General features: G+C 39.0%; 1 protein-coding gene across 1 annotated transcript; it reads left to right on the top strand.

Moving 5' to 3' along the window:
• Nucleotides 1–1,288: 1,288 nt before the first annotated feature.
• dnaaf4 (dynein axonemal assembly factor 4) lies at nucleotides 1,289–7,029 on the top strand. The gene is made up of 9 exons (XM_055222609.1): nucleotides 1,289–1,445; nucleotides 2,238–2,385; nucleotides 2,455–2,588; nucleotides 2,653–2,839; nucleotides 3,035–3,168; nucleotides 5,993–6,102; nucleotides 6,185–6,338; nucleotides 6,649–6,754; nucleotides 6,917–7,029. The coding sequence occupies exons 1-9, from the start codon at nucleotides 1,323–1,325 to the stop codon at nucleotides 7,027–7,029; spliced, it is 1,209 nt and encodes a 402-aa protein (XP_055078584.1). The 5' UTR covers nucleotides 1,289–1,322.
• The last annotated feature ends 9,320 nt before the right edge of the window (nucleotides 7,030–16,349 follow it).

Below are 16,349 nucleotides of genomic sequence, written 5' to 3' on the forward strand. Positions count from 1 at the left end.
TTTCTTCATTTTCCTTGTTTGGATTTTTTATATTTTTCTTTGTATAACAGATTTTTCTTTCTACATTATGTTACAGACCTCTTGTCATCCATGTATTATATTGTAATTATACATTATAGGAATCATTTGTATCTTCAGCATAGACCTCATTCCACTCATGATCACCAAGTTCCGCTTTAAACGCCTTAATTGTCTCTGGCTGTCTAGCTCTCTGTAACTTAAATATGAGTCTACTTTATTTTTCTTTAACTTAATTTCAAACACCACAAAAACCAGCAAATGATCACTTATATCTGTCACAAAAAATCCACTTTTAACTTTTCTATTCGTTAGGTTAAAAAAAATGTTATCAGAGTCACACTATCCTTAATTATTCTACTAGGTCTTGATATTAAAGGGTATATGCCCAAACCAAATATATTATTAACAAACTCACTTCTCTTAATATGTTCATGATTTCAACAAATTAATGTTAAAATCTCCATATTCCCAAAGACCCTTACTACTTTGATTAGAATATAACTTGGTAAATTTCCTGTTAAATTCATCAATACATGATCCTGGGGTCCTATAAAAACAGCTAATCAATATACTTTTTTATATTAATTTATTTCTTATTTTAACAATAACGCATCAACTCATCAACAGAAAAAGTTATTTCTTTCATAATCTTACATTTTATACCCCTTTTTACAAATAAAGCAACTCCCCCTCCCTTTCTGTTTTTCCTATTTTGATCAAATAAATTATGATCTTCTAATTCATTATCCAGTTCTTTATCATCACATAGCCAAGTCTCTGAGAAAGCTACAATGCTAAATTTGATTTCAAAGAGACAAATTTATCCAGGAGCAAGATTGAAAGGTAAAATAATATACCCATGAGTAAGATCCAATTTAAAGAGAACATACAAACAAAAGCTGATTATCTGAAACAGTCTGAACACACTGTCTTCAGTTGATAGGGCAAATGTTATAAAGAAAATTATTAATATTAATATTATGACCCTGTCATAATATTCTACTGGTCAGTGCAAACTTCTACTGGTCAGTGCAAACTTCTACATTATTAAAGTGGTTAAGCATTTAAATGTATTCAATATGTATTTTCACTAAATTAGCTTCAATTAGCCAGTCTACTGTGAGGCCACCTTTGCGATTTGTCCTTTTTACGGCAAACCTGAACGCACCACAGCGGTTACCTTGGAGACACCACGCGCCTTCGCCCGCTCATCACTTTGGGCTCTGCACATTTATACTAATGTTAAAAGTTAGCTTTAGGTCGTTTAGAGATTAGGCTAATTTGTTGGTAACTCCACTAAAATGCCACTGTTGATCACAGATTACTCGTGGACCCAGACTGATTCTACAGTTTACATCAGCGTTCCTTTAAAAGGAGTAAGAGCTTCCCAAGTGGACATTATCGCGACTGACCAGTACCTCAAAGTAAGTAACTCGTTAAACATGGCGCTAGCTAACGTAGCCTCTCGGCCGCGGTCAAGCGCCATGCTATGGTGTCCAATTACTAATAATATTAGCATAAACTCCAATTTAAATCCAGTTTATGCGTGAGTTTGTCACTCCTTATGACTGTGCTCTAAATTGGAAACTACGCTGCTTCTCCAGCCAAAAATGCTGGGGATCTAATCTAACTCAAGCCTTTTAGGGCCTACCATGATGATATTAATCATTTATAGATGCGCTATGTACCCTATTTGTGGAAAGTGCAATGAGTGGAACGTGCAATTATGGGAACTGTGCAATGAGTGTAGTGTACAATTTTTATTTGGCCCTTTTGTGACCCCAGCCCTTTGGAACAACGGATGGAAATTAGCATTTGGCTATAATCCAGTGTGTTTACATTCATGTTGAATCATCTCTGTTCATCAGCATGCATTGACCCAATCAATCAAACAAACAAACAAACAAACAAATAAATGCACAAATCTGCATGGAAATTGCATGCTTGCATGCTTTCCCAAGAATGTTCTACAGTATGGCATGAAATTTATCTTGGTAAAACTCGGTGAAACTTAAGAGGCCAAGTTTGTTCAGGTCAAATGTAAGAATGAATTATTTAACAATAAAACACTGGTAACTGAATACATGTAAGATGGATAGATAGATGTTAAATGCCATACTGTGAAATAGTGCAGGCAAACCAATTGCCCTAACCCTCCACACACACCACAAAGTACACTTTTAAACATACTATTTAAATTGAGCTTTGGTGTTCAGGTACACTTTCCTCCATACCTGTTTGAGGCCTTCCTGGCACAACCTGTTGATGAAGACAAAAGCACAGCAAAGGTAGGCAATGGAGCAGCGCTCCTCACTCTGTCAAAGAAGACAGAAGAGCTATGGGACCAGCTAATGCTAACTACGGGTACGTTGGAGTACTACACACCTGGAAGAAGTGTACGTAGTATGTAATTAATAATTATGAATGTCATAGATGGCAAAGAAACAAAAAAAAAACTAAGAGAGGAAGCTTTGATCAAACACCAAGAAAAGCTGTGTGCTGAGTCCAAAGCAAAAGCAGAGAAGCAGCAGGCCGAAAAGAAATATGCACTGAAAACTATGATGAAGGTATGACACTTTGTATTCCACTTTGGGTTTGATTCATCTATTGCACAGGTAACATTTTTTTTAGCTTGAACAAGAAGAAAGACAAAATATTCAGAAAATCAAGGACCTTGAGAGACAGAATACCACAGCAGCACTAGAAGCCTGGCAGAAGAAACAGAAACAACAACTCGAGAAATGTATCGAAACTACACAGAAGAACCCAACAAAAAACACAACACAGGGGTGTGTGAGTGAGGCAAAAGCCAGATCTGGTAAGTGCTATAAATATATATTTGTGCTGTTAAATTACTGTTTATGAATGAATGAATGAATGAATATTGTTTATTTGAGCATAATAAAAACAAACAAAAACAAAACAGTGTACACCCAGATCCCAAGTTTGTGCTCAAAAGGAGTAAGCCGAAGTAAAATACTTGACTGTTTATCTTTGATAATGTGTCTCACAGACAATAGAGGACTGAAGAGCAGGACACAAGTGGAGCTGCCTGCCCCAAGAGCCTCAGGGAGTATCCAAGTGACCTTCACTCCGAGAGTCTTCCCCACAGCGCTCCGAGAGTCCAGAGTGGCCGAAGAGGAAGAGGTGAGACCTTCAATACAGACATGAACCAGGGACATGCAGACATTATGACCAAGACTTGACTCTACAAAGAAAAAAGGGCACTTTTCCATATTGCTAAAAAATGAACATATCCATGTTTTTAAAAAGTGATCAAATATGATTTTTCTTTGTTTATATGGGTGTAGGATTGTAATTGCCCAGATAGCAACCTTAGCGGTTCAATGAGGAACAGAGCAGAGCTGAGACAGTTTGTCCAGTGCAGACCCACGTGCATTTATTTGAACACCAAAAGGTTTGCTCCTTTTATAGAGCACCTCCCTAATTGGCTGAGCCCACTCTATATTACAGGTAAGTTTTACCACATCCAATTATATTGTTAAAATGAGCTCTTTCCAAACAGTGTGCAAATGTATTCAATTAAATTGTTTGTTAAAATAGAGCTCTATGTTTCATTTATTTGTTTTAACAGTGAACACCAATTAGGTAACCAAAAAGCTAAAATATATGACACCCCTCCTTGATAGCACCCAGTTGTTTGCCCCAGAACCTTCTTAAGGTGCTTCGGCTCCCTGGGGACTCATTTGACTGAAACACCAAAGGCAGACAACGGCCGTGTCTCAATTCGCCAAATGCACCTTTTGAAGGTACTCTTCGAAGTACTCCTCAAATTATAGTTTGAAGCTTCCGGACGAGAATGTGCCCTCCTCAGTGTAGCTGCCATCTTGCTGAAATGGGACAGGCCTACACCTCGGACCGCACTTCCACCGCTGTCATTGAGCGTACGATACGTACATTACGTACGTTACATACGTTATTTTTAATTATTTATTTTTTAATAGAAGAAAAGTCAGGATGTCCTTGTCACAGCCGTTTCTTTTTGTTTAGACTGAATATCAATAGGCAAATATAACGCTCAAGGTGATTTTTTTCCTCAATTGTAGCTACTTCATAACTTAAACAAAATATACCTTGTGAAAACGTAATAACAGAGACAGAGGTAACAGTATCATTATGACATTTATAGTCTATAAACCAGAGAACACTGATTAGTGGTACATAAAGTGGCATATTGCAGTTTAAGGATTCGGTATTTTGGCCAGTGGCTACACCATGGAATGGTGTAGTCAGTATGGAATGTACCTGAACTCATGAAGATTTTGTGCACGTCTCAGGACTCTCTTCTGTCCTTTCTGCTTCATTGTTCACATTACCTATGTAGAACTCATTAAAGTCTTCTGACTTTATGTTTCAGTCTCGGTCTTTGACGCTTACAATAGAAACAAACATTCTTACATTATTCTTATTGAAATAATAATTTCTAATGATAATAATGTCTTCTTATTGTCTAGCAATAACTCCACATTCCTTTATTCCATGTAACTCCTTTTTAATCATCAAACACACTGAACAGATCTTTATTCAGATTTAACAGTTTCATGTCGCACTGTTGTAGATGAGGTAAACCAGTACGAACATTCAAATGTGTATTGCGCAGCGGACTCCATTTTCTTCCCTTTTTTGCGTAGTCGCGGTGCATGATGGGATATAGCAGTGCATGAAGTGTACATGGATGCACGCTTCGGTTACGTCCGATCTCCATGGAAACAGTGGAAAGGGTAGGGCATGTTTGTCGGGCGCATTCAGTAGGGTGCATTGAAATGGGACAGCCCTTGTCATGCCGGAAATTACGTAACTGCCCTTCGAAGCACACGTCCAATGGTGATTCTAAGGCCATTTTGGCGAATTGGGACCCGGCCAACATGGGTGAGTTGAAATTTGAAACAATTCAATTATAATCAATTAGCTGACAGCGACATTTTCATCAATAAAACACTTCAAACTTTTGTGTATTCAAAGATAGGCCCATGTAATGGACTAGCTACATTACAAGGCTATATTAGCTGAGAGACTAATAAGAATATTACAAAAATGACAGCAAAAAAGGACCATGAGAGGGGGGGGGGGTCTGGAGGTCCTCCCCCAGGAGTGTATAGCCAGGTTACCATATCATAGCCTACTTCTCACCAAGATTCAAAACGGTCAGTTATTTATTTTAGACCATAACAACTGGCTTACTTTTATGGCATATTTGTCATTAGTATGGATCATTTGTGTTCATCTTTTGTGTCAGTGGTTCCCAATGGAGCCCCGCCCTCTTCTCCTTACCCGGCTCTGCCCCCGCTCTACAGCGCACTGAGTGCAGCCACGGCCTGAGCTGCAGCCTCAAACAGGGCTGTGGATGAATGCTCCAGACAAGTCTAAAACACTTGTCCAGACACCTAGAAGTGTGTGATGATACTTTAATGAAGAATTCTGAGAAATGACGCGATAATACTGGCGCTATTGAATCAATAGACATATTATTGCAATGATTGTTTTGCTCCTAACATCATGAATAAGAGGCGGAGTGTCAAAAAATTAAAACTGGCTAAAAACTTAGGGGGTGTAGAACATGTTTATGTCTAAACTGTTCCCTTAGTTTTTGATTCAGCGCTATGTGCTGTTAAGGTTAAGACACACAAGTAGACACAGACTGGAAACTGCGACAGGCAGGTGCACATGAGCGAGCAAGAGGCAGGAGAGAGAGGGAGAAAATTTCTTTTATAGTATATTTTAGTGTTTAAAACAACTTATGTGCATCTACTCCCTTAATGGGGTTAAACATTAAACCTAAAAAATGTTGCACTTGGGGCAGGTGCTTGAGCACCACCTTGGCTCTATCTGTGCACATCCCTGATGTGAAATTAACATAAAAGAGATGGCAGCAAAAACCATTATCACCATATTTCTGGTTTCTACTTCACATCTGAGGTGTCCTTATGTTGTGTGTTACCTTTTGCACTAGTGGCTCAGGAAACAGGTTGAGGCCAGGCGTGCCACTAGCGATGCACTGAAGGATCTGAAGGACCTTAAAGAGGAGGAAAGGAATCCAGATTGGCTCAAGGACAAGGGAGAGTATGTAAATGATTTAAAATGACATGATATTTTTTGTTGTTCTAATTTTGTAAAGTAACTAAACAAGTGCTCACATTTTCAGTAAATGCTTTTCCACTGGAGATTACCAAGGTGCAGTGAATGCCTACAGTCTGGCCATTAGGCTCAACAGGAAAGTGCCAGCTCTCTTTTCAAACCGTGCTGCTTGTCACCTGAAGCTGAAGAATCTCCACAAGGCCATAGAGGATTCATCTGAGGTAAATTTATGCATCTTCAAAACACCCACACAATACAAAAGCACTTTAAAGTGGTAATGCCTATGCGTTTGTGCAAACCTGTATCTTGAAACATCTCATTGAAATATTGTTTTTGCCCTTATCACTGGGATGACAACCCTCTCAACCCTCTGTTACATTAAGTAACAGCAAATCAAAACATGATAAAAATATAATATGACATTTCAATCATCTAATAGGTTATGACTGAGTTGCTGTCTTCATGTCGTTTTCTTGGACAATGTTACTGACCTAACGTCTTTCATCTTCATATTTGGATATTTGTCTTAAGGCTTTGGAGTTGTTGACTCCAGCAGTGCCCGCCAATGCAGCAGCCAGAGCCAGAGCCTATGTACGCAGAGGAACTGCCTTCTGCCAGCTGCAGCTCTACACAGAAGGTTTGCAGGTCTACTTTAAACCTAACTAGCAAGGTTTAGCCATAGATAAAGCATATGCAACTGGCTATCATCTAGTATGTTTCTAATTGTTGAATTACCAATAATCTAGCCATTGTAACCTAAAAGTTATATAAAATTAAACACATACTTGGGATTGTGCAGGCCTTCAAGAGTATCAGGCTGCTCTGAAGATTGACCCTGAGAATGCCAAGCTGCAGGCGGACACACAGAGGATCAGGGACATCATTCAGGGCTCTGCAAAAGTTAAAACGTAACAAACAACTGGTGACACAACAGCGCCCACACATGGTCACAAAAAGCACACCATATAACTCTGGATCAATGGGATTTTTTTTCCCCCTGAAGATTAAGCCAAGGAATTAAGACTTAAAGGTTTGAATGTAATAAAATGTGTAAATATTGAGAACAAAAGAATAAGAATAAATGGTGTAACACACACAATTATCAGTCCTGTTCAATTTGAATTTGTTTCAACTATTGCTTTCAGACTTCAGTCCCACTTCACTTGCTCAAAGGACTGATTTAAACTCATAAACCTGTTTGATGTGCTGCATTGAGCATCTGTAGATATTAGGGGAAGCCGCGTTTGTCCTAATCTAGTGGAGAATTTGAAGTGCAAATTGAGGTCGTCCGATCAGACCACACGGCTGGCACTGGGCAGGACATGATGCAACAGGGTCATGGGAAGGAGGCTGTTCCCCAACTGAACTGCTACCTCCAAAATCACTTAACAGATAAAATATAACAAACATATTTAAAGCATTAATACAAAATGCTTTTTTCCCCCTAACTACTGAGTTTGCTTTGTCGCCATGGCATAGAAATTAACCGCAATACACTCCATCCAGGAGATATGCCTCCTATCTTATATTATATCAGCAAAGCAACTGCATCAGTGTCAAAGTAAAAAAATAAATATTATATGTATGTGTATATATATGTGTATATATGTGTGTGTGTGTGTTAAATATTAGTGTGTGTAGGGGTGTGTGTGTGTGTGTGTGTGTGTGTGTGCGCGCGCGTACGTGTGCATGTGTGTGTGTGGCAGGCTATGGGTCAGTCTGGCCTATTGTAGAGTGTTTTGTGATTGGCAGGTGGTCAGCCCTCCTGGTTGGGTGCTAGAGCTGACTGACCAGCGCCATATGGAGGCCTTTATCTGCACACACTGACCAGGACACACACTGCTGCCTCTGGACACCACTCTTTAACCCCCACTAACAAAGCCAATGGACCCCCATGTATACATGTGCACCAGCACACTGCGCTGTGGGCCTTAACCAGCTCCTCTGAAATACGCACACTTGGCCTTTGTCAGATCTCTTTTACTTCTTTAGACAGCCTAAAGAGGAATGCAGGGGTTCTCTGGCACATTGTCCTCCTCTGATTTAGGATCTAGTCTTGTTTGATTTGATTATACTCAACATTTTGAACACCAGTGAATGGACATTTAATAAGGCTAAATATTTGATTGGATGTGAATTGTCAATTGAAGAGTACAACTGTAGATGTGCCCAGTATTATTCATTTACATAACAGCTAAATGCAATGATGTAGAAAAAAATAAAAAGAGTTATGTTTATTTAAAGCTTTCTGCATCCAGTGCATTGGATAGATAAGTCCTCCAGTGCGTCTTCTAGTGAAAGTGGCTGCTCTGTGTATTTCCACACTTTTGAATGCATGAAGTGGAGTCACATAAAAGTCGTGATTCCACAGAGAACAGTGTCTCTTGAGACTTAACCACAAATAAAGGATGATAAAACAGTGGTTGCTCTGAGCTCCTCCCCTTCCTCTTCCTCGCCTCTGCTCAGCTGAATAACCACTAAAGGTAAATTAGATCATAATGAGGCTGCACCCTCACATACAAAACCTGATTGGACACGCAACCCCTCTGCCTAATGAGCTGAGAAACTGCTCTGAGCACGGCCTGGTGTGAAAGTGCATGTGTGTGTGTGTCAAATGTCTGTATTTTGCTCCTTTCGTCACAGCTCTGTGTGGTATCATTAGATGCACACACATCCTCAATGCAGTAACTATAGTGACAACATGAATCTTTAGCTCCAATGTAAAACAACAGTAGCACATCTCGATGTGCTCGATTCACAAAAGAACATAATAGCATTAAGTGACATTAAAATATTGCAATATACTTTACTTAACATCTTCACTGTTAGTTAAAAACATATACGTAAGTCGTGTATGCATCTAGGTGCTCCAGAAAGAATGGTTGTTTCTTGTGTGTGTGTGTGTGTGTGTTGGCGGTTCTGCTCACTGATAATGAACTGGTTGTGTGTAGTGTGAATTATAGACTAACCCTTTTCTGAATGATAGACTCTAGGGGTCAGCGTGCAGCCCAGGGGCCCATTGTCCCGGGCCACTCAGAGGGTCCCTCAGCTGCACTTGATGCTCTGTGCTTTGCTTTCTGCTCTCAGGTAGAAGATGCCCCTCCGCATGCCTCAGTGCTTCTTTTATACAGACCCTCTCTTTGACTCAAAGGGCCTGGGCCGCTTAAGTCCAACTGCAGCCCACTCCCACCACTTCCCACTCAACACATTTTCCAGGGAAGTGAGCAGCACAGCCAGAGCCAGGCGGGGACCTGGGAAACACAGAGCCAACATCCAGGGTGAAATTTTCAGTGCGTTATCATTTCAGTCTGGTTTGTTCAGTTTATGTTTTTTAGTGTTATATAGATTTAATATCATAAATTAGTGAATAGGTGATTCTAGGATTTAATTAACAAGAAAGAGGCTAATGAAAAGGCCCAATAGAGGCCTATTGAGTATAATACATTTTGACAATATAGTTTTGAATTGAATGACTGACAACATTACATTATCGGTTTAACTCCCTTTTGTGCTAGTTGTAAATTGTCCCTAACTCTTTAGACAATGGGCACTAGTCTCGACCATCACCCACGCATTGTTTCTTTTTCTTCCCTCTGTCATCAGACTTTACAAAGCTCAAGCCAGGAGTTAATTAGTCTTTTCATTTTACCTGAATGTGATAATTGATTAACGAGGAATTGTAATGGCTCTCTCTGTAAACTGCCTCTTCATTAGCCTCTTTCTATTAAAGCTCAGACGAGTTTCCTTAAGCTGTGAGTTCAGGCTTCTCTATAAGCCTTGTCTATTTAATTAAATCCTAGAATTACCTATTCACTTTATTATTACTCTCATCTCGCAGCTAGAAGAAAAGGGTACTTGAGCAGCTCAGAGCACTTCTCATGGTCCACATCTTTGAGTGGCAGAAGGAATGGCCCTGCACTCCTCCACAAAGCCCTCCAGACCTGGCCACTCTCACTCTCTCAGAGCTATTAAATCCAATGTGAGGTGGTCCAGCTCTTCATGCCTCTGGTATTAGTGTGGATGGGACACAAGCGTTGGAGCAGGAGACAGACTTTTCTGAATGTGGGACTTCAAAGTTGTGAAGCACTTGAGGAGCATTATCCTGAAGCAGCTGTAGTGTTTGGTAGCTTCAGAGAAACTCATCAGCTCAGAGCCAATAAGATATATGGTCAAACTGCAGTGTCAAACTTTAGAGTTGTTTTCTTTTTAGTTAAAAACTTGTTAGTGACTATTGTATGAATTCATATATAATAATGTTTATGATTTTAATTTGTATAAATCGCCCTCTACAAATCGCTAGAGGGCGATTTGTATTTTCTTTTTCTACTGACTTTTACTTTCAGTGGTCATCCCATTGCACTATTGATTGATTGCAAATTTCTGACTATAGCTCCACTAGTACTCTAATTCTAACTTTATTTTCCAACTGTCCAACAATGTAACAATATATTAGTGCATTATGACATTGCTTTAAATTGGACATTTTGTCTTGAACAAAAACAAGTTGATTAAATACATTTTTGGTTAGATTACAGCTACAATCAAAGCAAAACTGACAGTGCCTCATATGAAACAGAAGACCCCCTGCAGGTTTTCGGATAGAGTATTTTGATCAAAGCCCTTTTAGTTTTATTTCCAAATGGTTTTAGGAACAGGCAAAACAGTTCAGAGACTCATTCTGCTTTCTGATCGGACAATCATCTTGAGAACCAAAACACCAAACAACAACATAAACAACTTGGTTATTATATACAATGTTTACAGTTATTATCAGTAAAAGTAATATTTGATTTGAGTATATTTACTTCATATCTGGAGACACAGATGGGTCATGTTTACGAAATGGATTATTATGGATGATTGCCACACAAGTTTTATCTACATGCAATAGATTGAAAGAGTCACATCGATACTAATTTACTTATTATGCACTTGATGATGTCTTGCCACTAAAATACAACACAGATCACTTTTAGTGACTCAAGACTAAGCTGTACATTTAGATAGCTTTTGCACAGATGTTGTCTTACATTTATGAAATCTGAGGATAAATGGCATCTAACTTTCCACTGAGTTGGCTGAATAAATAAAACCACTTGAACCTAAACATGCCATGGATTATACAAAACCTTTACTAAAACTCTTGCTACCAATAGTCCCAGAATGCAATAGGTCATGTAGGATTGGCCTTTGTTTCTAACTCTCCTTTTGAGTTTAAAAGCAACAATTACAAGAACACAAAAACATAGCGAATGACTGTGGGTAGAGGGCTTCACTGCTAAACGATGGGAATAATAATGTGTCAGAGTGAGGTGGTTTAGGACATATGGAGGAGTGGGCCTGGTCGGGACAACACTGGCTCGTCCATGAGCTCTACTCCATTACAGGGATTAGGACTGTAGAGGCCGACCACACACAGGCGTCTCTCATACATTCAAACAGCAGGATTTAAACTTGTTCAAAACTAAACTATTACCTTAGGAGTAAGAATGGGCTGTGCTATCAGCATTTGCTTTTGAAAGGATTTATTTCAAATAGTTAATGGATAAAAATTAAACCAGACAGGCCTTGTAATACCCTGGCTTCACAGCAAGGGTCCTCTCCTCCAATAGATCCCAGCCTAACAAAATTATTAAAATGAAATTAGACTAGACATGACCAGGAAATTGCGCTTTCAGTTTTCACAGTTTGTATTGTAAAAAACTGATCTCTGTGCATCGCTTTAGACCAGATGATGAGCTCTATGAAGTGAGGTGATGTTACTATTATAATATGTTTTATTGTGTCCATAATCTATAAATTTATGTTTTAACTCACTGCGGAAAGTATAACCTGGCCTGAGCCTTTTCCTCTCTCTCCTGTGCGGGCCCCGGGCCCCAGGACTAGCCATGTATAACAGATATGGTTGATTGTGAGCAGATCAGAGCCAATGACTGAGGTGAATAGACCCTGTGCGACCTCTCATTCAGCTCCAGTCAAAGCACTCAAAAGGGCCCTGATATGGAAAAGATTGGGATATCCCCCTGTTCCTTTCTTCTGCTGTATGTGACACCAGTGTGTGCTGACTTTAGTCAATGTGAGTGAAATAGGAAGTGTCTGAATAGTGCTCCCACAGGGCACCAGGTCCATGTTGTGGCGTGTGTGGCTACTGAGGAACAGTTTTAACAAATGTTACATTTTTAAAGACATTTAGGTTGTAGTCTGATTTATTATTCATTCATTTATCTTTAATTATCATGAATAATGCATTGTTAAATAACAGAAACATTTCAAAATGCTCCTATGTTGTTGCAAAAAATTAAACCAACTAACAAAATTTGGTAATATAAATTAAAATAAATATTCTGCTTTTTCAATGTCTGTGATACATATATTTTATTTTATTTGTGTGCCCCATATCGAGCTCTGTGCTCCTAACACTCGATCCCTGACTGGGATGGATAGAGCTGGATTAGCCGTTTCCTGCACAGTCACAATGGATTGCACCGGGAAACCAGATCAAACCTCACACACATAAATACGACCAACGTACATCGTAACGAGAGAGAGAGAGGGCCAGGAGCAAAGAGCCAGCCAAAGGGCCGAAAGCCAACAAAGAACAAGGCGAGGCGACCAGCAGGAAGTTGACTAGTCACTTTATCCCTGCACCCCTCCAGCCTCTCTGGTGGGGCAGACGGGACCCTCATCTTGCACCGGCAGGGCAGACAGCGGGACAGCACGGAGGGGAGAGAGCTAAGGTTAAAATCAAAGGCTGAACCAGGGATTAGAGCTAGCTGCACAGGGGTGGGGTTCAGGTTTAAAGAGAGCCATAGAGGCCAAAAGAGAATGGCTTTCAGTTCTGACCAGACTGGATATCCTAGACAGTCTATCATCATCATTAGATTTTATGTTTTTGCTGGTACAATAATAACAGTAATTATAAAGTGTCTATGGTGACAGAGGATACAGATCGCTGACCACTGAGAATACAACTGAATTGCAGTGCAGTGAAGAGCAAATTAGGTCTAAGGCTCAGTTACATGATTTTTATGAGAAATTGAAGTATTCACAATGGAAAAGGGTGAGAATCTGTTTTTGTTTTGTTTTTACTACAAATTAATTAACATATTAGTTTGTTCAGTTGGTGTTGAGCTCAGCAGGACAAGCCAATTTAATTGCAAGTGTCTTATTGATAAGAGAACATAACAGTGTTCACTGCCTATACCAATCCAAAAACATTTTCTGAATACATAAAATAATATGATGCTATAGTAAAAAATAGTGTTGCTTGGGAGTACATTTGTGTAATAAATACATTTACTGTTACTGTACTGTTGTAAACTGATATAATATACAGAAAGAGAGAGAAAAATATCAAATATTTTTCCTAACGGGCTTGTTTTGCAACAACATGAAGCTTTCTCTAATACTCTGACTTAGTCCCAGAAATGTATTTGTCTGTCAGAGGCATAGAAATGCCATTAATTTTGAAGATAAATAGTGGTACGCTTGAGTGTACAGCCACAGTGAGTGTCTGTGTGCTGATCCGTGTGAGAACGCTTGTCCCTCGGCGTATGCATATATAAGCCTACTATACACATTGAATCACTACACTGGCTTGTTCTTTCTCTCTCACACACACACGCATACACACAGTGTGGCACTGAAAAGGCAGAGTCCCCAGTCCCTGTTATGCAAATAACATCAGCTCCTAAAACGGTTTGAGTGAGAATTAAACGTGAATTAAATGAGGCTTGGCTCCTTTCTCTGTATTTGGTCTGAAAGAGGCAAAGCCCGTCTCTATGGGAGATCCCCACGCCATTGCTATGCCTGTTATGGAATTGACAAGACGAGAAGTGACATAAATACCGTGGCCAGAGCTCAATCCAATTATGTGGCGTGGCCCGCCTCAATACCTGCTAACCATGCAGCGCAGCACTAGCGTCCCTGCATTCAACCGCCCTCAGAAATAAGACTGGCTGTATTGAGTTCCAAACCTAGCAATAACCTTGGTCTCTTCACCTCAGCTCAGAGTGTCTGCCCTCAACCTGACGCTGCAGCCATCAGTGGAGCTTAAGAAGGCCTTTGGACAAGGTCCTACCCTGGACTCTCTGAAATCAGCAATAAAACAAAGTCCACTCTGCTATGGCACAGATCACAGCAGAACTCTGAATGAATGGCTATTTATAAAGTAGAATAATGCAGAGACAGGAAGTATAACATAAACATATTGAGTATATGATTTTATAATGATAATTATAAAATGGGGGGAAAAAAATCAAAATTCATATTGAATGTTTGAATTAAATTATTCAAAAGCTACATTTTTTGTAACAATAAAATAATGTTTTTGCTGTTTGGGTGCATGTCTTTTAAATAGTTATCATTGAATAACTACAAACAATTGAAGCAACAGGTTTGCTCAGGCATTGCATCACTGTTTGCTCCTCATGTGAGTGACAAAGCCAAACTGTAAGTACATCTGACAGGCACATCGGCCCCTCCCTCTTCCTCACCAGTGCTGCGCTTGTGTTTGGTCTCTGATGCCCATTTTTAACCACAGGCATTTACAACCTCTTCTCTAAACAACCTGCCAGGTGCGTTAAGCCTCCCACTGAAGGCCTGCACAATATATGAGACTCACTCCAATGAGATTAGCTCTGAACGGCCTTGAATGGAAGAATGGACGCCACTCCAATGGGGAAGATTGTTAGCACAGCAATGTGTTTCTGTGAGCTCCCATGACCAATCTACAACTAATGAGCATTCAACGAGTGTGCTACATGTCACCAGAGTCCCGAGGCTCTGCTGGGACCAACAAACGGGCCACTTCTCATATTTGTCAGCAGCACGGGCTAATGGCTTTGGCCATCGCTTACATTTATGCACCATTACGAAGGACTTTGTCACACTCTGAGGTAAACTGTAACTGTGACTGTAACAAGAAAAATAATCAATGACTGTCAGTATTTGCTTATTTAAAGTGTATGGTACTTGGATTACATGAATGTGTGCAACATGTTTATGTTGTCACATAAAGGGTGAACTGTATTGTTATATAGATTTAAAGGTGTATTTGTACTTTAGTTAATTACATTAATTAAATAAATAAATATTCAAAAATGAATAAACAAACAAATAAACAAACAAACAGTACTTTCCAAAAAACAAATGAACAAAGGGTGGATTCAATTACAGACATTCATAATTATAAGTCTATGGATTCAATAGTAAAAGAATGTAAATTAATGATTTTTTTTTTTTAAGAAATACTTATATGCGAAAAATATGGTTTAATTACTATTGATTTTTAAACAGGAAAAATACAATTTACAATTGTACGATTTATTAATCTTATTTTCAGACATGCATTTGTAAATTATAACTGAATAACAGGTTTACTCACACAAAAAAAAAAAATAAATGAATGAAGTATGAAAAATGAATAAAGGTTGTTTTTGTGTGTACTGTAGCGTGGCCTCACCCCCTGGGCTCTTTGTTGTGGGACTGAGGAACAGGTGCTTGGAGGGTGCAGTGCAGCCTCTCAGCAGCTTTATCCCAGCCTTGTATCTCTCTCTCTCCCTCCACAGTGAGGTGATGTTTAATGGAAAGTTAATATGGTTTTAATGCTTGTCGCCGCACTCCAACACCCAGGGCCCCACTAATCCACTCGGTTCCACATGGGCCTGGAAACACATACTCTGGCACAGACTAAGAGACAGAGAGAGGAAGGACAGGCAGAAGAAACAAGAAACAAGAAATAGGTTTAAAATATAGTCATGTTTTAAAATGAGGCTGATTTAGGAAAACATGTTAGTGGCAGAAAGGTGCATAAAAGAGATATTGAAGGAATTATTGGATTGTTCTTTTTTAATCTTTACACAGTCCACATGACCATTATTACTTATGTCACATTGGTGGACCAACCTGGGATTAGTTTTATCCATAAATAGTATCCAAAGTAACATCCAAACATAAAATATGCTTATGCTTTGATGATGATAATAATAATAGTAATAGTAATAATAATAATAATAATAATAATAATAATAATAATAATAATAATAATAATAATAATAATAGTTGTAGTTGTTGTTGTTGTTGTTGTTATATAATGTTGGCAAAGATATGATGATAAAAAAATTGACCAACCTTTAAACAAAGTATTGGGTTTGTCTCTTGCTATCCATAAACAATAATAATGTTTAGGAACATCTGTGTTATGTGTTAAGAGTCTTAACTAGTTATAGTTG

This window comes from Periophthalmus magnuspinnatus, chromosome 6, assembly GCF_009829125.3.
Source record: "Periophthalmus magnuspinnatus isolate fPerMag1 chromosome 6, fPerMag1.2.pri, whole genome shotgun sequence".
NCBI classification, from domain to species: Eukaryota; Metazoa; Chordata; class Actinopteri; order Gobiiformes; family Gobiidae; genus Periophthalmus; species Periophthalmus magnuspinnatus.